The sequence below is a fragment of the Microcaecilia unicolor genome, chromosome 2 (assembly GCF_901765095.1).
Source record: "Microcaecilia unicolor chromosome 2, aMicUni1.1, whole genome shotgun sequence".
Lineage (NCBI taxonomy): Eukaryota > Metazoa > Chordata > Amphibia > Gymnophiona > Siphonopidae > Microcaecilia > Microcaecilia unicolor.
In genome coordinates, this window is record NC_044032.1 from 453,101,615 (window position 1) to 453,123,426 (window position 21,812).

General features: G+C 42.9%; 1 protein-coding gene across 1 annotated transcript in view; it reads right to left on the minus strand.

Annotated features, from left to right (window-relative positions):
- Positions 1 to 1,516: 1,516 nt before the first annotated feature.
- SMYD5 (SMYD family member 5) overlaps positions 1,517 to 21,812 on the minus strand; it is a 45,796-nt gene continuing 25,500 nt past the window's right edge. Inside the window, exons 8-13 of the mRNA XM_030190955.1 lie at positions 20,330 to 20,400; positions 15,503 to 15,609; positions 13,754 to 13,810; positions 11,734 to 11,828; positions 8,547 to 8,617; positions 1,517 to 7,401 (exon numbers count right to left, since the gene is read on the minus strand). Of these exons, the coding sequence (XP_030046815.1) occupies positions 7,263 to 7,401; positions 8,547 to 8,617; positions 11,734 to 11,828; positions 13,754 to 13,810; positions 15,503 to 15,609; positions 20,330 to 20,400 (540 nt within the window). The 3' untranslated portion in view covers positions 1,517 to 7,262. The remainder of the gene's footprint in view (positions 7,402 to 8,546; positions 8,618 to 11,733; positions 11,829 to 13,753; positions 13,811 to 15,502; positions 15,610 to 20,329; positions 20,401 to 21,812) is intronic.

A 21,812-nucleotide genomic window follows, 5' to 3' on the forward strand; every position in this document is an offset into this window, starting at 1 on the left:
CTGAAGGTACTTGTACTGCCACTGCAACTGCAACCACCAGTCCAATATAGCATCCTGCTGTGTCCTTGGTAGCCAAGAGCACTGCTGCCCACCAAATGAGGTCCTGCTCTCTTCTTCTGTAACTATGATCACGGACATAGCTAGTTATAGAGAAGGAAAAGAAAAGATGACTTGCATTCTTTCTCTTTCTGCCAACTCTGATTATTGGGTAGAAAGGGCAAGGTACAGAAGGAAGACTTGTGTGAGAGTGAGGAGGTTCAAGCCGGAAACAGTGGTCTTTCTACAAGAGTGGAACTCTATGGATGGTAAGTGCTCCCCTAGGGCTTTCAGGATTGAGATTATGTAGGGATGTTTACATTTAAATTTATGTATTATATACTGTCTGCAAGTGCAAAAGTAATAGAAAGCAGTGTAGGTATTTATCTTTCTGTCACTGGAGGGTTCAATCTAAGGGAGAATAGATTCAGGGGATCTGGCTAATGGTGGCCTAATGACATGCAAAGTACCAAAGCATAACCCCCCCCCCCCCCCCCCCAACACACACACATCAAATGCAAATGTCTCCCTTCCTATTTGTGTGAGCGTAGAGACTGGCTCATGCATTGACCTTTGGCCTTGTGCTGAAGAGCCTGCACTAAAAGGGAAGAAACCCTCCCCCCCCCAACCAAAATTTAGCTCTGCATTTTGATTATTAGTCAACTGATGAGAAAGGAACTACCACTTGTCATGCATGGCCTTATATTTGGGAAGGATGAAGCCTTATGTAAACAGAATATAGTTATTCCTACACCAGAGAATCAATCCAAATGCTGCCACTGCCAACAGTAACTGCACTGAATCCTCAAGCCCTGACCTTTTGCAAAGTATTACTTGGCAGGTTCTTTAGGCGATTTTTGGCTCAAAAACATGTAGCCATCACTTTCTTATATACATAATTTTTGGCATCAGTTATATCACCTACAGCTTTCATACACAACCAGCAGCAAATCCCCTTCTTAAATAAAACACTCATGTAGTCACTCATCTGAAAATAGGAGGGGACCTGGGTTAGTAAGAATCGAGGGGGGAAAAAAATGCTTTTACAGACGATGCAGTCTTACTTCAATAATTAACAGCTTAAACAAAATTTTCCACATTTGAGAAGTGTAGCGAGGATAGAGAAACTGGCAATAGCTGTTTTTCGATATTGTTTTAGGTGCTTTCCCCCAGGCCTGCTTCTTCACTACTGGTAAATTTGTGGTTCTTCTTATTCTTCCCTCCCATATCAATTTGCCTATACCATACAAAAACATAGAGGGAGCAGCGCATAGCACCTAAGCTGAGCAGGAATCATCCAACTACACTGATGTGAGGGGGGGGAGGGAGCAGTGCTTCAATATTTTGTTTTCAATCACTAGAGCCAGGTAGATGCCCTGGAGTCCTGCAGTTTGCCAGTCCCTCACTATTGAAAATGCAACAGTGAAACAGCACCCCCACCCCCCCTGGCAGGACTGTAGGTGAAGGACTCCTGCTCAGCTTAGAGGGAACAGTGGTGATATGTTATGAGCAATTTTAAGCACCTACTCGAGCAAGTACAGCACTCTTCTGTCTGCTCAAGTTATTTAAAAAAAATTACTCCCATGAGCTCCAGGCAGTTTTGCCTGGTTTGGTTACCCAGAAAAAGCAGACTTGTTTGAGGGCTTTAACAGCCACTGCTCTACAAAATCAGGAAACTATTGACTGAAAGGGGACGCACAGAGTGTTCTTCATTATAAACAAGATCAAAGTGCCTGCTTTAGTAAAGTATGTAACTGTACCTGGCTGGACATGAGAACAAGAGCGAGTTTCTATCTTCAGAAGTTAAAGCAACAACCATCTTGATTTATCAACAGGTGAATATGAAACAACTCATACAAGAACTTAGAAGCATGAAAAAATAATTTTTTTTATAGTAATCGGAAAGTCACCAGAGGTGCACTCCAATGTATCTCTTAATTCTAAAAAAAAACCAGAATAAAAATCTTAGAAAACAGGTGAGTGGGAGAGATGGACATGCAGTATATTGTTCAAAGAACGGATGGAAGTAACTTTTACATGCATTTCCCATGACTTGACTTACAAAGGCCTCCGAAAAATTCAAAAGGGCAGACTCTAGCCTTCTATGAGCCAGGCCTACCAATCCGATCCTTTTATTTTTTATACTGTTTGGAGAGCAGATCCTGCTACTGAAGCATGATCAGGTGTTATCAAAAACAAGTACTCAGCTGTGCAACTCTACCAGCTGAGGCTAGACAACAGTGCACAAACATAACAAAAAACTCAAGCCCCATGTTAATATGAATCAGTCATTATATCAGGCAGGAATTATAAGGAATACAAGACTCAAAGTCCTATAGCTCAAGGATTCAGGGAAGCAGAAGTAACTTAACACACAAAGAAGAAAAAGGCCAATTTGTTCTGCAGCACTTCTGGTAACCTTACAATAAAGCAGCAAGTAACATTTAATTCCATTAGAGAGCCGAGTTGACATTTGTCCTAGGTTTTGTGAAATGTAGGAGTGCTGCTTTATACTGAACAAAATATATCAGTGTGCACAAAAAAAAAACACTGCCACGATCTACACACAAGGTCGTTTTATAAATGGTGCTGAAATATTGCGCACTGAGCTAGTATCCTGTAATGACATCTTGAGTGCCCAGATCTGGTTATAGAACACTATTAAGTAGGCAGCAATGTGCCTAAATTTAAGCATGACCACTTACACCATCTCTATAATGGGCGTCAATGTGCATGCTTAAATGTTGGTACTCAACATGCTCAACTTGCAATATTCTGTTTTTTGCATTGAAGTGTGCCATCTTCCCATGTACCTCCCATATCAATACTCCAGGGGCATAGCCACAGGCGAGCCTGGATGGGCCCGGGCCCAGCCACTTTCCCTCGAGGCCCGCCTGCCCGCCAAACATTCTTTGCTGTCCCTGCTTTTTCTCCCACTCTAGGTACGGCCGTCTGGAGCGTTCAGCATTGCCTGGCCCTGCGTGCCTGAACTTCTTCTCCTCCCCAGGCCCTGCCACTGCCTCAGTCCCTGCAGAATTCTTCTTTTCGCCCATCGCCGCCATTCATACAGGCAGCTCCGCACACCCTTGCTGCGTCCATCTGGCAATACGTAAACAGGAAGTGCATCAGAAAGGGCCGGATGGACGCGGCAAAAGGGAGCTGAGCTGCCTGTGTGAGTGAATGGCAGCGCTGCCGGCGACGGGCAAAAAAAAAAAAAAAAGAATGCTGCAGGGACCGAGCCTGGACATTGATTCTGGACCTGTCTACCCATAAAACTACCCAGCACTTGCCCCTGCAACTTCAACTCTTCCGTTTTGCTGATTTCACACTTTTGGGTTCGCCCATAGTTTAAAAAAAGAAAACAAAACCAATGATGACATTGGCCTTCATGGCTGTTTTGATTAATTGGAGAGTGCCTGATGCCTGCTTTGCTATTTTTATTCCTGGTTCTGGTTTAAGGAATCCCACTGAAGAGAAGGTCACAGCTATTTTGACCATGCAGCGGTGGATAAAGCATTTAAGGGAGGGATAAGGAGATAGAGGGGAAGGGGGTTAGAAACAGGGGGTGGGTAGGGAAAACAAAGGAATTTAAAATTGTTTTTCATACTGGTTTATTGCAAGTTCTGTTTCATTAATGCCTATGGTATTATCTAAGTGATTTGTATCTTATCTTTAATAAATAAGAATTTAACAAAATGTTAAATGTCTCTACAGCTCCAAGGAGATTTTACAAAACTCCCTCCCCCCCTTCGCAGAGGTAGCTTAAGCTGAGCTCTAGTTCCAAGTACCAAAGCCCTACCCTCACTGACACCCCTGCAGTGGGCTTCTCCCACCCCCTACCCTGATCTTCCTTTAAATGCATCTTTCCCCTCCACAGAAAGCTGGAAAGGGTAGCAATTCACATATGATGCCAGCAGCTGGCCATTGGCAATATGTGAAATCATTACCCCTACCAGCAACATCTAGAGCAGAAAGATGCAAATAAAAGTAGACTGGCCAGGTGCATGGCAGGGGTTAGAGGGAGAGGGGGAGATAGCAGAGCTAGGGAAGGAGAGATGCTGGATAATAGGAGGAAGGAAAGAGACAGCAGGAGAAGAGGGAAAGGAGCAGCGGTGGGGAGAATAATTTCAGGGCAGGCACGCAGGCAACGCTGAACGCTCCTGGACGGCTGTACCCGGAGTGCGGGAGAAAAGGCAGTGACAGCGAGGGATGATGGGTTGGGGCAGGATCAGAAAGGCAGAACGTGCTGGACTTGTAGGGAGAGGACCGTGGCTCAGTGGAGGATGAAGAGTGTACCCCTCTTATATTTCCCCCAGCTCTCAATATGGCCTGCAGCCATTGAGACCAGCACTGCTACTCCCATTGAAGTTAATGGGAGTGTGGTAGGTGTGGAGTAGGGGCATGGCCAGGTCATATCAGGTGGCAGGTGTTTCTCTAGTGCCCATCCATCCAACCTGTTGGTTCACCCAAAAATTGCCTTCTGGCTACGCCACTGACCCCATTGCAGTTGGGCGCTATAGAAATTAGATGCTAAATTTATAGAAAAGCCATAAGTCAGCTACCTGCGTAAAACCAGGTTTCAGCAGTCACATCAAAGAGTTTCAAAACTCTATGGAAACTGAGAAGGATCAGAGACTATTTCCCCACACATTCTGTCTAATAGCACAATCTTTAATATTACCCAAACTGGACTACTGCAATGCAGCATACGTAGGATGTAAAGAAAGGACACTGAAATCACTCCAGACAGTTCAAAACACAGCAGTAAGACTAATATTCAAGAAGTCAAAATACGACACAGTAACCCCATTACTAGTCATGTTACACTGGCTCCCAATAAAGGCCAGAATATTCTTTAAAACTGGCACATTAATTACCAAAATACTATTCGATATAATACTGTTCGGTATGTCTCCTGACTACATGCTAGACTTAATTGAACTATCACCAAGAAATGCATGTCCAGGAACCAGAGGATACCTACGGCTCCATCTACCCAAATGCAGAAAGATAACCTGCAAATCCGTTTATACAGCTGGATTTAGCTACCTGGGCTCCAAATGGTGGAACTCAATTCCCAAGGTCATAAGAAGCATCACTAACTACCTCCAGTTCAGAAAAGAACTAAAAACCTGTCTTTTCAAGAAATCCCTTGGCTAATCATACCATTAATTACTGTTTCATACCAATCATAATTGTATAGCAATGTAATCCTGAATGTTAAATGTAAGTCACATTGAACCGAAAATTGTTTTTGGATAATCGTGGGATATAAGAATGAATGAACGACTAAATAAATACATGCATGCTAGTGCTAATAAACCCTCGTTAAAGCCAATTTGGTACTTATTGCCAACTGAGTGCCAATTAAGCAATTTATGAACATAACTGATGCTATTCTGTAAGTGGACTCTATAAAGAATGATGGGAATAAGGTGGAGATGTTTTATAAATCACTAAAGGTCTGACCCATTAAGCATTTTTACCTCTGCAGACACAGCTTTGTTAAGTGTTTTATGAGGCGTGCATTATAGATGCTGGGAAAAGGAATTACTAACTCCTCTGCCAAACAACTACAGGCTCTCTCATATTATACCGTAAGACATACTATTAGCGCACCTTGCATGCAGCTCATTAACCTGAACTTTGTTCCTAGTTAATTATTCCTATATTGGTACAGCAAACTCTCTAAATGTCAAAGAATAAAAGCAGAAAAAAAGCCTCCAAGGTTGGGATAGCAAAGCAGTTAAGGAACTGCTTTGCTATCCCAACCTTGGAGGCCTTTGGTGCTTTTTTCCTACTGTGTACTTTAGAATCCCTCTCTTCTGCTGCTAAAGAATAAAAGCATGCAGATGTTTTTTCTGTTAAGTGCTATTTTAACCTTTAAATTTACCATATTCAGGGACCTGAAACGCTAAGCACATGTAAATGTTTCAAACCCAATTTTTTCTATGTCTCACCTGCAGCAGAATTCCTTTCAAGGCAAGTTATAAAACTAAGACTATATGTCCCTCCTGAGCACCATGAGTTAAGTGTCACTGGCCAACAGTAATGTACCACTTTCAGATTCTTCCATGCCAAGTTTGCTTTAGTGCATCAGCAGGTCAACTGCAAAGTACGGAGGTGACCAGCATCCTTGCTAAAGATGGTCCTACTGCCTGATCTCCCAGCCCTGGATGCTTACATATATGAGTTTGCAGCTATCTCGCTATATATGTGTGATACAGCCTTGCATATTAATTTTCATGACATTCTTCATAAGTTTCCCTTCCCATTAATAACGTCCAGCATCAAAGGGGGAAAAGAAGATAGAGCACCTTAGGTATGCAAATCCCTGATGGGCAAAGAATGTAAATTGTGACAGTCTGAATCAGAACTTACATTAGCATCCAAAGTCACTGAACCCTGACAATGGACAGATGGCATAAAAGGGAGAATGTGCTCAGAGCAGATTCCCACTGTGGATGGAGTCTATAAGGGCAGTTCAGCCATGTTGGAACTCATGTGCTGTGCGCCCTGGGCCATAAAAGCTGTTGCTACCTGGGAAGAGGAGCTCCCAGAGAAAAAGCCAGAAAACTGGTAAAACAATGTGGCAATGCCAAAGTCCTCTGGAAAGCTTCTAAGAAGCTTCCCTTTCCCCCAGCTCTGAAATAGCTGACAAACCTGTCATTCTACAACTGTGTCTGAGAACAGAGCAACAAGCTTGCTTAGTCATTAGGAGCCATATGCACAAGGATAGGGTACATTTCTGTAGAGTTAGGAAATCCTGAAAGGACAGGAGCTAGAATAACTGGCATAGGCTCAGCTACGAAGCTGCAGCAGTGCTCAACTACTGAACCCTAAGATTTGCAGCAACAGTATAGGACCACCTCACATTTTAACTTTTCTTACATTTCATTGAATCTTTTCTTAATAATACATGCAATTCGGGAATGAGGTTCAAGTTCTGACTGTGCTATTTTTTTTTGTTTTAACCCAGCTGCCTTCCTTTCCCTGTCCCAAGGTCAGATCTGATTATGGGCAGGAATGTGGCGAGCAAACGGCACAGGGTTCACCGGATTCTGCAGGTTTATCCCACGTTGGGTAGGTGACAGAAGTTGTGAGTAGAAACAGCAAATGGGTATGAAAGGGCTCCCCGCCTGCCGTTTCCAAGATATGACCACTATCCCTGCAGATCCTGTGTGCCACATTGAAGCCATCTATCAGTGGTGCTTCCTCATGCAATATCACACATCTGTCATTTCGTCCTCTAATTCAGCATCATCTGTCTCTCCCTCAGGTTCCTCCTCCTCCTCTGAGGTTACACTGGCATCTTCGGCCTGCTCCAGGCATTTGGGACAGGAGCAAATGAACAGGTAGTTCTCCCTGTGAATGAAACAAAAGCAATAACTTTAATTTGGCTGTTTTTGGTTCAGCAGCAAGCCAGTCATGTGACTCAGAGTGAAAAAGTCAGTAATTGTACCAAGAATAACATTCCCGCTATTAAAATGTGTGTCAGTTACAGTGGATTAAGATTACAGAAATCAGTGGTCAGTTTAATGAGATAAAAAGAGGTGAATGACAAGGTTAATGCAGCATCACTCTAAAGCAGCAGAGAGAAGAAAACAGCTACAGAGATGAATGCAGGGGTCACATACAGAGCACATACACTAGTAACTAAAGAAAGAATGAGCACAACAATAGTTGCTGAAAGTCCCTACATTGAAGGGCTTATAGTGCAACAGTGTATGATAAAGTGAATAAAAAAAAAGACTGAAACAACAGCACTGTGAGAAAATAGGTTCTATCAAATACTGGCATGGAGGTTATCGCATTTCCAGCTTCACAAGTTTATAATCCTGCAGCTGCCAACAACTGCGCAACTGACAGGCTCTATTATGGTCAGATCCACGCATGAGTCTTTAAGAGCTGTTAACTCCAGTCATGAGCAGATCTTTGATTTTCATGGTAACAAGCCTGTGCAAATTAGTATGGTTCCTGAAACAAATATCTGAAAGTGTTTCATGTATATGACATTGGTTCATGTTCCTTAATCTATTATGTCATATGCTGAATCTGGAATCCACCAATAACCACTTGTGATAGTGGAACAAAAATGGAATAAATACAATTGTGACTGTCCTTAAGATCTAAGACTCAAAGACTAGAACTGAACAGCACTATTTTAGGTCAAGACTAAGGTCTTCTTCCACTGCATTTTTGGTACATGTTCAAAAGCAGCAATACAGAGAAGCCAGGCCAGTCTGAAATGTCCCTCATGGATCTAGCTGAGCTCAGAGTCTTGGGGTAGTGATGGAAGAAGGGACCAGTATGCAGCACTAGAATGAAACGGGGGGGGGGGGGGGGGGGTGAAGGAACAGCAAGTATTTCTAAAAGACTGTCTACAGATGCGAGGGAGGGGAACAGACAATTACACAGAAAGAAGGAAGGAGCTTTGCTATCTTACTAGCACCTAAGCAGATGAACCAGTGTGACAAACTAGAAAATTCTCTCTACCCTACTTCCCTTACCTGAGTATTTTGTGGCGGCTGTGTCTGCTGCGTTCCCTCTGGCAGCAATCGAGATAACTGATGCAGATTTCCTGGACAGTCAAACAAAAACACAAATATAGACTATTAGTGCTAAAAGAACATCCTTCAGAAAATAGAAGGATCTGACTGAAGATAATATGAAACAGCATAAGGAATGGCAAGACTGGAGGGTGATGAGTAACGCCAATTTTTAAAAAAGGTTCCAGGGGTGATCCGGGAAATTATAGATCGGTGAGCCTGACGATGGTGCCGGGCAAAATGGTACAGACCAGTGGCAGAAATGGTATTCAATGCTGATGAGTCAGAGAAACTGAAACAAATCTCTGTAAACCTGAAAGATGGAATGGGAAAATTTGACAAACTGAAGAGTAGCAAATTGCTTGAACCGGATGGTATAAATCCCAGAGTACTAATAGAACTGAAAAATGAACTTACAGAGCTATTGTTCGTAATATATCTTTAAAATCAAGAATGGTAGCAGACTACTGGAGTGTGGCCAATGTAATGCCAATTTTTAAAATGGGTTCCTGAGGTGATCTGGGAAATTACAGACCGGCAAGCCCGACATCAGTACTAGGCAAAATGGTAGAGACTGTTATAAAGAACAAAATTACAGAGAATATACATAAGCATGGATTAATGAGACAAAGCCAACATAGATTTAGACAACGGAAATCTTGCCTCGCTAGTCTACTAAATTTCTTTGAAGGGGTGAATTAGCATGTGAATAAAGGTGAGACAGTCGATACTGTGTATCTGGATTTTCAAAAGGCATCTAACAAAATACCTCATGGAAGACTCCTGAGGAAATTAGAGTCATGGGATAGGAAGCAAAGTCCTTTGTGGATTAAAAACTAGTTAAAAGATAGAAAACAGAGAGTAGGGTTAAATAGTCAGTATTTTCAATGGAGAAGGGTAGAAAGTGGGGTTCCCCAGGGGTCTGTGCTGGGATCACTGCTTTTTTACATATTTATAAATAATCTAGAGATGAGAATAACTAGTGAGGTAATTAAATTTGCTGACATAAAAAACAGCTGCTCTAATTTTTAGGTGATGTAAGTTTGATAATTCAACACCCTTGTTGAGAAAACTTCACTGGCTCCCAGTTCATGCTAGATTAGTGTTAAAGTCTTCTTATATCACTTTTAAGATATTACATGGTGCAGCTCCAGGCTATTTGACTCAGTTTAACTTTGTCCCCGTTACAATTCATGCCAGGTACTTGTGACCTGGCTTGGTCACTGTTTGGAAAACAGGATAATGGGCTAGATGGACCATTGGTCTGACCCATTATAGCTACTCTTATGTTCTAAAGTTTTGGAATCACCCTCTTCTTCTTTCAAGCTGTGCAACTTTGAAATAATCTGCCTATAGCTTTGAAACACAATTTGTCTCCTTTCAAAAATGTTTAAAAACTCATCTGCTTCAAAAATATGTTTGTACTAATGTTAGTAACGGTATTGTATGCCATCATGTGTCATCTTGACAGTGATTGATTTTTTACATTGTTTTAAATGTAAACTGCTTTGGAAAGTGGTTGATAAATACAGAGATTAAATTAGATTAGATATCTATTCTACTTTTTTCACTTTCATGACTGCCAGTGGAATTCTTAAATGGCCGCCAATGCTGCTGAACTTGCATATACAAAACTATGTTATAAAAATTGATCAGGCTCTGTTCCTGGCCAATAGTGCATGGCCCCAAGTGGTTTAAATTCAGCTGTACGACTTCTCTGACAAGCATCTACTGTTAAAGGCCTCAAGGATCTACCTAGACTTCTTGGCTGACCTGCAGCAGAAGTTATCAATGTTTCCTCGAGGCGAACACACAACCCTGCGAGAAGGGGATTCAATATGCCATGCTCTACCCTGCACAACTCAGAATCTATCATGAGAGCACAATAATGGTGGTTAAGGTGGTTCAACAATTTCTGATACCACTGTCAGAATCTGAATGACTGTGGATGGACTTCAAGTTGCAGCAGGAGTTGTAGGATGATGCTGATTGTGGGGCCAAGTCATCTCCACTGGCTACCTGGCTGCGCTTGCAGAGAGCCCAGGCTTATACCTTGAATTTGGACTCATTACTATTTTTACTGGCATGTGGTGCGAGGGATTGGCAGGGGCACTCTCATACTGGCTCATGCTTCGTGCGTATGGAGGGCAGCTTGTAGGTTTGTGAAGTGCTGTCCAACAGCAATGTTGCCTCTGGCATTGCTGTGGGAAAATGTTTTACTGTGGATTTTATTTATACTGGAAATTGAGAAGTGGTATTTTAAAGGGTTAACGTTCATGTGGCCACTCTTTGAAGCACAACAATGGTTGTCTTTTGATAAGCTTTGGAAGAATTGTGATCTCTCTGACCATGATATGCTTATTTCCAGGGCCACAGAGATTCATATGAAGAAGTGCAGATCTATGGGAAATTGTAGCAGGGTGAACTGGGCAGAGAGTCAAAGCCAGGAAGTATGATGGGTGAGGGATGCCACAGGCTCTGATAACAGCTTGGAATAATGATCTGGGGGCTGAATTTGGATGGACGTGATTGGACAACGATATGGCGGCTAGCACCAAGCCTCCCTATGTCTGAGGAGAGCTGAACTTACGATGAAGCTCTTGCACAAAACATATACCACCATCTTTTTTTTCTTTTAAATATGTGGTGGGAGTGTTGCCATGTAGCTGTTTTATGAGGGAAAGTAGAGTCAGAAATCTCCTTAATACACCATTTCCTAATTCAATTATCTTATGGAAGTTGGGTGGCAGACCCTGCCTAGGTGCTATAGTTGGCTGACAGGTGGAGTGCTACCGGCTGCTAGATTTACAATAATTCGTATGTGGAAAGATATTCCTTCCTTTCAGTCCTGGCATGTTCAGGCATGCAAGGTTACAGCCACTGAGAATCTGGCCTTCAAGCCCCAAGTAGAGGGTTAAAGTGTGAACGTGTTCAGAGTCCATTTCTCTGCTATTATTCATTGCTTGAGTGAAGTTTTTTTTCTGTTTATTGTACAATTGCAGTTTTACTATGCAATATTAGACCGAGCTCTCCTGTGACTCATGAATGTATTATGATTTTGCAATATGTGACTTTTTGCCATGTTCCCTAATTGGTAATGGTTTAAAAAAACAATTTTTAAAAAGATCAAACCATTTTGGGTTCTTACCTCTCCAGGTTGGATGTCTTCAAGGGCTGTGAGGTGCAAGAAGAAGTTATTGTCCGGGAAGGAGGTCTCAGCATTGGGGATACAGCTATGGTTGCCTAAGAAAGGAATGAAGGCAGCCTGTTTCATGACAAAAAGCTAGGTACAGGAGATGCTATTTACCACATTTTACCGGTCAGTGTTAGCCAAGATTTAGAGCCAGGTCTCATAAAAGCAAGCAGTACAGATCTCTCTACTGCTAATAAGGGCTTCCTGACAGCCAAGGGGTTCAGAAGCAACAGACTAAACATTTTGTACTTTCTATTCTTTCAAGAATCCATGCTTCACCCACACAACACATACAATGCCACGCCCAAATCTCTGCTACGATCTCCTGCAGCAAAAGCAAACTGCAACTACCATTCAGCTTACCAGCTGGCATCGACAGTGGCACCCAGTGCTCATGCTCCTCTGACAGATGAGCAGGATAGCATGACAGACAGGAAACCAGGCTTCCTGCTTGCCTTTCACATTCTACATAGTGGTTTTCTCTCAGAGCGCAAGCAAAAATAAAATACTCCTGGCCACTCACTGCTCTGGCACTCCCAAAGATCACCAACATAAACCTGCTGAGACCTCAGCAGTAGCGAGTGTATCATCTCCCAGCAAATGACTGCATTCATGTGTCAGTGCTCTGATCCTAAGTGGCCAAGGCAAAGGATGCAGTGAACCTCCTCCAGCTAAGATGTCTCTGTACCACACACTACATTCTGGGTGGTGAGAACTGGTTCCTGAAGGGAGGAGGTGTTAGGAGTATACTACCAACCAATGGAAAGTATTGTTAGCCTGTTAAAGTAAACCAGACAACCAAGCATAAGCTGGCATTTGCTGAAGGAAATGTGCTAAGATGTTGTCGGCAGCTTCTGTATGCTGTGCTCAGTACACTGCAGAACAGAAAATGTACAGGATGTTAAACTAGCTTCTAGCGGTCTCACTGGGCTCTTCTGAGTCACTTGGGAAGAGAAAAACCATGTCATGGAAGGAGTGGGTAGCAGAAAGGATGGCAGTTTCCTTTTGCACCTTTGGGAATCCAGCTGAATCAGAACCATGTTGGGATCCTGGCATCATGAGCCTTCATTCAGAATTACTCAGGAGTTTTTCTCCAATTGTATATCCCTTCCCAATTTATTTCAGTCCTTGACTGGGGACTGGCACTAGGACTCCTTTCAGAACCCTGCAATCATGGGCCCTAAATCCAGCCATTAGGTGTCACAGCTGCAGTTCGACCATGACTCCAGGAGCGTGAACGCTGCATCCACACCATTCCTAACACTAACAGACAAGAGTGATGGTAGACCCAAGCTGGGAATTGAGCCCAGGCCTTCCCCCATACGGCAATGTGCAGGCCCTGCCACTGAACCACCAGGCCAGTCTTACAAATTTGTATCTCATGCCTTTATATGACCAGGACTGGACCAAGAGTAAATGAGGATATGGAAGGTGAATAGCAACAGTAGTAATGAGTCAATAAATATTAAAATAAACCTGGGCAGCTCAGTGGCTCAATGACAGTGCTGCATGGAGGGTTCCCAGTTCAGTTTCTGGAGCAGGCCATCTCCACATGCACAGTTGCTAGAAAGGCAATCATTGTTAAAGGCAACACCTACTGGCCAGTTTAGAGCTCAGGATAGTTACTGCAATGAACAGACTAGAAATACTGTGAGGACAGGCTTATTAAATAACAGAAAAAATTCCCAGTTGTAGATACAGACCCCCACTGTACCAAGATTCCAAACACCAGTTTCGAATGACCAGAAATTTTTTTTTAAATTTAAAATTTAAAGGAGAAAGGCGAAACTGTTGGGCCAAAAATGCAAAACCCACAAATCACTATTTTGTCAATAAGTTCTAAAAGCAAAGACTGGCAGGTCAAGAAAAGCTGCAGGTATTTTTCAGAAGCATAAAGCCTAAAAAACATGACTGGAATCTCTTAGGATGAACCCTGGCCCACTGGAACAAATCCTGGTTGCTATTCATTACTTACAGCAGCTCTGGAGTACGAATAAGCCTGATCCTTCACAGTTCAAAAACTCGCCCATTTCTGCAGGAGGAAGAGGAGGCATGTCATAAAAAAGAAACTCGGCTCACAGTTACCTCACTTCCAGTCACCAGACACACTCTGTGCTCTGTCTGCATCCACTGCACAGACACTAGCTGCTCCCTTTACAAATGAACTCAGGGCTGTGCTTGCAACACTTCAGATGGGATCCGGCAGCACATGACCACATATAGGGAGGCAAAAGATTGCCCTTTATCTCCACCTGCTGGTAGATGGACACAACCCACCAGTCTATGGATTGATCTGCTTGATGAAATGGAATGCCCTATTGCAGTCTCAACATGCCCCTCACATGAGCAGAACTCCACAGGGTACAAAACGACAACCATGACAACTGTGTTTCTACATAAATACTGCATTTTAAAACTTTATTTATAATTCAAAATGCTGGGGGGGGGGGGGGGGGGGGCAGGGGAGTGTCTAACAAAAATGATAAAAGGGCATGGAATGGCTTTCTTATGTAAAAGGCTGAAAAGGCTGGGGCTCTTCAACATGGAGAAGCGATAGCCAAGAGGGGATATGACAGATGTTAACTGGCATCAACTCCTTAGCCATTCACAAGTGTAATAAAACTAGGGGACACTCCGTGAAGTAGTATTTCAGACAACACACAATAAAAGGAGAAACAGGGGTGATATGATATAGACGTTCAAATATTTGAAAGGTATTAATCTGCAAACGAACCTTTTCCGGAGATGCGAAGGCGGTAGAACGAGAGGACATGAAATGAGATTGAAGGGGGGCAGACTCAAGAAAAATGTCAGGAAGTATTTTTTCATGGAGAGAGTAGTGGATGCTTGGAATGCCCTCCAGCGGGAGGTGGTGGAAACGAAAACGGTAACGGAATTCAAACATGCGTGGGATAAACATAAAGGAATCCTGCTCAGAAGGAATGGATCCTAAAGAGCTTAGACGAGATTGGGTGGCAGAGCTGGTGGCGGGAGGCGGGGATAGTGCTGGGCAGACTTATACGGTCTGTGCCAGAACCGGTGGTGGGAGGCGGGGCTGGTGGTTGGGAGGTGGGGATAGTGCTGGGCAGACTTATACGGTCTGTGCCAGAACCGGTGGTGGGAGGCGGGGCTGGTGGTTGGGAGGTGGGGATAGTGCTGGGCAGACTTATACGGTCTGTGCCAGAACCGGTGGTGGGAGGCAGGACTGGTGGTTTGGAGGCGGGGATAGTGCTGGGCAGACTTATACGGTCTGTGCCAGAACCGGTGGTGGGAGGCGGGGCTGGTGGTTGGGAGGCGGGGCTAGTGCTGGGCAGACTTATACAGTCTGTGCCCGGAAAAGGACAGGTACAAATCAAGGTAAGGTATACACAAAAAGTAGCACATGTGAGTTTATCTTGTTGGGCAAACTGGATGGACCGCGCAGGTCTTTTTCTGCCGTCATCTACTATGTTACTATGTAAAAACTGTGAACTGTCCATGGATGTTGTCAAGGTTAATAACATAGTAGGGCCTATAAAAAAAAAAAAAAAGTTTTGACAAGGTGGAGTATGGTGATTTCCACATCCTACATCTAGAAATGAGCAACAGGGAAAGATCTCCTAGTTGTTCCTGGAGACCTAGAATGACCACTGCAGGAGACAGGGTGCTGGATGCAATGGACCACTGGTCTGCCCAGCACAGCTCTTATTATATGCTGCTGAGAGAAACTGGCTTCAGCTCTTACCTTTCTCAATATCCTTGTAAAGCTGGTCTATGAAAGTGTCCAGCTTCTCCCGTTCTTGAGGGTGGAGGTCCAGGGAGTCACATCCATGCACCCACTGACTCAGGGAACTGCACCAAAAAAAAGCGAGAGATACAAAGAGCTAGCCATAAAGTCCAAAACGACTCAAAATTAACCACATCCCCAGGTCCAAAATCCTCTGCCACAGGCCCCATTAATCCACAGGCTTCTCATGTGCAACACTTGTTTCAAGAAAGGTGTCTATCCTTTATATAAAGGGTAAGCTGTCCATAAAGGATACATTCCCATGCAGACTATAGTCCTTTTGGAATTCAAAGACTTCCTGCAGGCAGGTTACTCAACTCCAACTGGTCTCGGTGTATCTTAAGCCACCTTTAAGCCAAGTACTCAGGCTGGTATGATGTGTTCATGTCAGCGTGCGTGCGTGTTCCTCTGTAATGGCCCAGAAAGCTTCCATTTGTGAAGTGGACTGTACTGAGTAGAAGTTATCTTTGGGTGATGCAAGTTTCTGACCCTTGTAGATTTGAAGTGGACGCAGGCTGGCCCTTCCGCTATCCTTTTCAGTGTAAGGCCTATTTAATTGGTCCCACACCATAATGTTCTCATTCCCATGCTCTGCTCTCTTTTGCCTAGGCACTCTTCTGTGCCTCTCACAGATGGAATCCACCCAGAGTGCTTGTGGGACACCTGGGGCTTGTTACTCCTTTTTTGCTGGGAAAGTATCAGAAAAACTGTCTCCCAGCTACAGACGCATCCTTCATTCCTTTAGCATAAAAGATGGTGAAAGATCATCCTTCCTGGATTCATCAAACAATGAACATCCTTCTTTCAGAGCGATTGATACCTCTTCTTGATGTAACCTCAGGGTCTCACTTACTTGCCCTACCATGGATTTTTTAAAATCTATTTTTGTACTTTGCTGCAGCATTTGGAAGAACGGTGCAGAGGGGACAGGGAGCTGCCTTTGATCTTATTAGTCACTTTCTGCTTCTCTACCAACTTCAGGCTATTGGGGTTAGGGGTACTGTTCTTGACTGATTCACTTTTTATGTATCTGACCGCTCCTTTTTTGGTTTCCACTAAGCATTCCCTATCTAAACAATTCTCTCTCTCCTGTGGCGTTCCACAGGGCTCTGTACTATCACCTCTTGTTTAATATTTTTCTCAGTCCCCTAGCAACTTTTCAAGACTTTAATATTCGTTTCTTCTTCTACGCTGATGATATAATTTTTCCTACCTCTTTCTCAGCCCCCAAGCTTGGTCCCTTACAGATCGCCCTCAAGGCACTTTCTGATTGGCTTTTTTCCCCATGAACTTGTCCTTAACACTTCAAAAGACCACAGCATGTTGGATCACTGGCCCCCATACTACACCCTCTTTTTAATTCAGCACTACAACCAGTTTCTTCCTTCTGCTACTTAGGAGTCATACTTGACTCTACTTTATCTTTTGAGCACCAGGTGTCTCAAGTTGTAAAAAAGGGTTTCTTTTGGCTTCACCATCTCCGTGTTATTAGTCTTAGATTTCCTGTCTTTACACACTCTTCTTCTTGCTTTTGTCATCTCACGCATTGACTATTGCAACTCCGTTTATGCAGGAATTTCTCAAATACAGATATGTCGCCTTCAGACACGTCAGAATTCAGCTGCTTGTCTTGATTTCATTTATTAATATTTATATTCCACTCTTATCCAGAGCAGAGTACAAAACACCACACATAATAAAAAGAAATATACAACAAATAAAACAAACTATAACTACGTACAGCACACAAAAAGCTATTCACAAATTAAGTCCACTGGCACCTGAAATAAAGTTCAGTTTAGAGACTGCTTCAGCAAGTGCTGTTTCAATAATCTCTTAAACATTTTTCTGTTTCCTAATGATAACAGGCAGTTTGTTCCATTCAGCAGGACCAACAACGGAGTAGATTCTCCACCTGATGGATTGCAAATGAACAAATTGAAAGTCAGGAACCTCTAGTAAATGCAAGTTCTCAGAGTGTAGAGCTCACTTTGGGCGATACCAATGTAGACAGGCTGATAAATACTGAGATGATTCATGATAAACACTTTGATGCACCATAACCAGCAGTTTAAACCTAATCCAGTCAGGTACAGAGAGCCATTGTAGCTTCTTCAAAAAAAGGAGAAAGAAGTTCATATTTAGACAGGCATACATCAAATGAACTGTAGTATTCATTTTCACTTGCAAAGAATGAATATGGGTAGCAGGTAAACCTAACATAACCAATGTTGCAATAGTCAAGACCTTACAACACAAAACTTTGCAAAACTTGGAGAAAATAGTCTTGAGGAATCAGGGGACGCAACTTTTTAACTACATACTGAATCCGAGTTGAAAATGACAATGTTGAATCCAAATAAATTCCTTACTACAGACAAGATTTTAACCTTAGAACCTGACATCACTTCAGTTTGTACAGTATCAAGTGAATCAGTTCACTACCAAGATTTCAGTTTTCGATACAAAAGAGTTAAAAGATTAGAAAACATCCATTGGTTCAGCTCATCAAGCACTGCTTGATGATAGGCTCTGTCAAAGGCACAAAAAACTGAAATGTCATCAGCATAAATATGATATGCATATCCCTACAACTAACACCTTACAGACAGGTACCATGCTAAGAAAGTCAATCACGTTACTCAATTTTTTCATTCAGTTGCACTGGTCACCGATCACCTTCAGGTCCTGGTTCAAGATCATCATTACTGTTCATAGGGTTCTATATTCTGGTACTTCTTCCTGTCTCTCCTCTCTTATTATCCCTTACACTCATGCTCGCTCACTCCATTCCCTTGATGCACACCGTTTGGTTCTTCCTTCCCCAAGGTTTGCTCACTGTGAGTCCACATGTTCTGCTTTTTTCTTCTTGGCACCTAAGCTCTGGAATGATCTTCTCCCCTCTCTTACATATGTTTAAAGTTCTTTTTAAAGCCCACTTCTTTTAACATTTCTTTAGATTAATTTCTCCAGTGGTGACTCTTGGTATCGACTCAAAACACAGTTGAATCCATCATTCTATTTAATCCTATTTAAAAGTTTTTTTTTTATTATTTTAAAGGTGTGTTTGCTTCTTGTGTGAGTGTTCTCTCCTGTACAATTTGTAGCTCCTTTCCATATTTATTTGCTACATTTGTATCCCACATTAAGAAACAAACAAGCAAACAGAAATGCCAGAACCGGAAGGGGTTGTGCCTTTTTTTTTTCACCCTCACTCTGTCAGATTTTCCATTTGTCCTATTGAAATTTGTAGTTTCTTTGTCTTTTCAGTTTTATTGTAATCCGCCTTGATTTTATCTGAAAGATGGTATATCATATTCTCAATAAACTAAACCGTGTACGTTTCTTCCCGATCAAACTCTTCAGTCAGGCCATACTTAACGTTTCAGCCCTGGTCAAACAGCAGTACCCTAACTTGAAACAATTTTTATTGATAACAGTAAATGGTCTTCAATGAACATGGCTCCCCTACAATCTGGGGAGTATACATCAACTGAATGCAAAACAACAATGATCAACTGTTCACCCAGGGTACATAGTGCTTGTAGTACATCGTCAAATTTTCTCTCTTAACCCCTCCGTCTTCAGCCCTCCCATTCCCATCGAAAATCGCAAACCCTGCATAAACAGTACCTCCAAGAAGGTAGGCAAGCGAGTACCCTATCCTGACCCCTCCCTCACTACAACATCTTAACAAGATCAACACTGGGGAGAGGGCCCACACTCTTTAGGGCCTGACTTCCCAATTTGTTAATCTGAGCTTCTTAAACCTTATGCCCCCCACCCTTCCCTCCCCTGTGATGCCTGGTCTCAAACAGCAGTTCCCTAAAAGAAGCTTTCAAAATTAAAAATTATCTGGTGACTGGGGGGAGGGGGGGCTGCTGGCAGCATTGTGCACTGCCACATGGAGGGACTGGGACTCAATTCTCAGGCTCAGCCTCTGCTCATGGATTAGACCATGGCTGGGAATATTACAGAGGCCCGAAGAAACAGTTAGGCCCAATGTAAGATATAGTGGTACCTAGGGTTTCCTTCATAAAGTTTAAAAACAGCCAAGCCCTGTTGCAGGTAAGGACATTAAAGTTCCTTACAAAAGAGGCACTATCAGTACAATTTTGTAACAGGAGCCTATGTAGGCACCTCCTTTACTTTACAGAATACTAGCTGAACTGGGTATACATATGTGTAGCATTTAGGCACAACCATATATGGCAGCCATAATACTGGAGCAAATGCTCACGCCTAAATGCCAGAGATATGTGTGTAACTTATAGTATTCTACAAGTTATGCACATAAGGGTGAATGCCACTCCTGTGTACACCACTTTGCAAATATGTATTATGCAAGGTAAGCACATATTTTCAGAACAGTGCTTAGGCAGAATATTGGCATGTGTGTCTATGCTAGAATTCTAAACATTTGTGCATGTAAGTATTAGCACCTGTGTTATAGAATTACCCCCTGTATGAATACACATATGAGAATGTGCACCTTTCATGTGAAGAAATGAGAAAGCACTTAGTGACTTGAAAAAGTTATTAGCAATCTCTCTCTTCCTAGCAAATCCTTCCCGATATTCATAACTCCATGCAGACTCTAGTGCGCACCTTGGAACAATGTCCTCCCCTTTCCCCACAACAAAGAATAGCTTATTTTAGCTTATAAATCTCTGAATTTTTTAGAAGGGTTTTGCTTTCACCGATGGCTGGGGATGGTGGGATCTGTAATTGAGGGGGGGGGGGGGGGGGGAGGGAGAGGAACAGACACGCCATGCAAGCAGTTACCTGGTTCCTATTCCTTGTCCATTGGTCCCAACCAAGGCAAAGAGAGACTGAAATCCTCCTGGAGTAAACCACTGCAAGGAGAAAAGATGAAGTTATAGAAATGAAGGGATAATTATTGTTTTGGTAAAAGTCTCTACCAAATGAAAGGTTCTGCTCAAACCTGTATATATAGCTGTATTGTGATTTTCAGACTCCACCACTGAAGTTGTGAGACATTTAAATTATGGCAGCCATACGGGCCACTGACAGGATGGACAAGGGCCTACGTATCACACTACAGAGAATAGTTACCACTAAGTGATCCCAGCAAAATGCTCAGAGCCACCTAACATTAGGGGCCACCTGCAGTTGATCCTTCCTACCCCACAAGTCCAGCATCCCTTTCTTCCTGCACCCCTCTAGCCCCCCCGCCTGGCCAGTCCTCCAAATTGTGCACCAGTGAAAACTGGCTGTGTCTGGCTAGCAGAGCCTTTCCTCTGCTGCTTCCCGCCTCTCTGATACAACTTCCTGTGGGCAGGATGAGGCAGAGGAAAGGGTCTACCAGCCAAAGACAGTTTTCACTGCTACAGCATTTGGAGGACCAGCACAGAGGAGGTAGGACGCTAGAGAAATGCTGGATCCATGCAAAAGCGAGAGAAATGTTGGACTGGGGGGGGGGGGGGGGGAAGAGAGAGAGAGAGAGAGAGACTTGGAGCAAAGGGGACCCGGGGGCACAAGAAAGGGAGAGAGAGAGCTGGAGAAAAGGGGAGGGGGAAGAGAGAAGGCAGATGCTTGGCTTGGTAGGGGAGCAGAGGGAAGAGACGGAGCATAGATGATGGGCTTCGGGGCAACATTTCCTCCAAGGACTGAGTTTACGTGAGCAAAAGGTTTTCTTTGCGAGCAAAGGACAAAAAAAAAACAACTTCCGTTACATTCATTACCTTCGAGTACTCCTTACAGATACATGCACAGATGTGCACACACACACACACACATATATATATATACACACCCACTTGCATGGAGTTTGGAAAGAATTCCGTGATCCATACTCTGCATGCTTTCCCTATTTGTTTGCCTGTAGTTTATAGCTACTCTGAACAAGAAAACATGAACTGAAAATAGAAATAAGAATTAAACAGAACTTCCAAGAAGCCAGACTCTGTATACAGTGCAACACCAGAGAAAGAAATGTGATGCAAGTACCCCTCTATTGTACAAAATATAAATACAGCAGATGTAATTTCAAAAACTGACATATTCCAATCACTACATTATAAACTAATAAAAATAAAACAAAAAATAAAAAATATGATGCCATTTTATTGGACTAAATACATTTTTCAATTAGCTTTCAGAAGCCAAAACCTCCTTCCTCAGTCAGGTTGTCCTGACCTGACCCGAGGAAGGAGGTTTTAGCCTCTGAAAGTTAGTCAAAAAAGTATTAAAATTTAGTTCAATAAAAAGATAACACCTTATTTTCATTTAACACAGCTACCACACT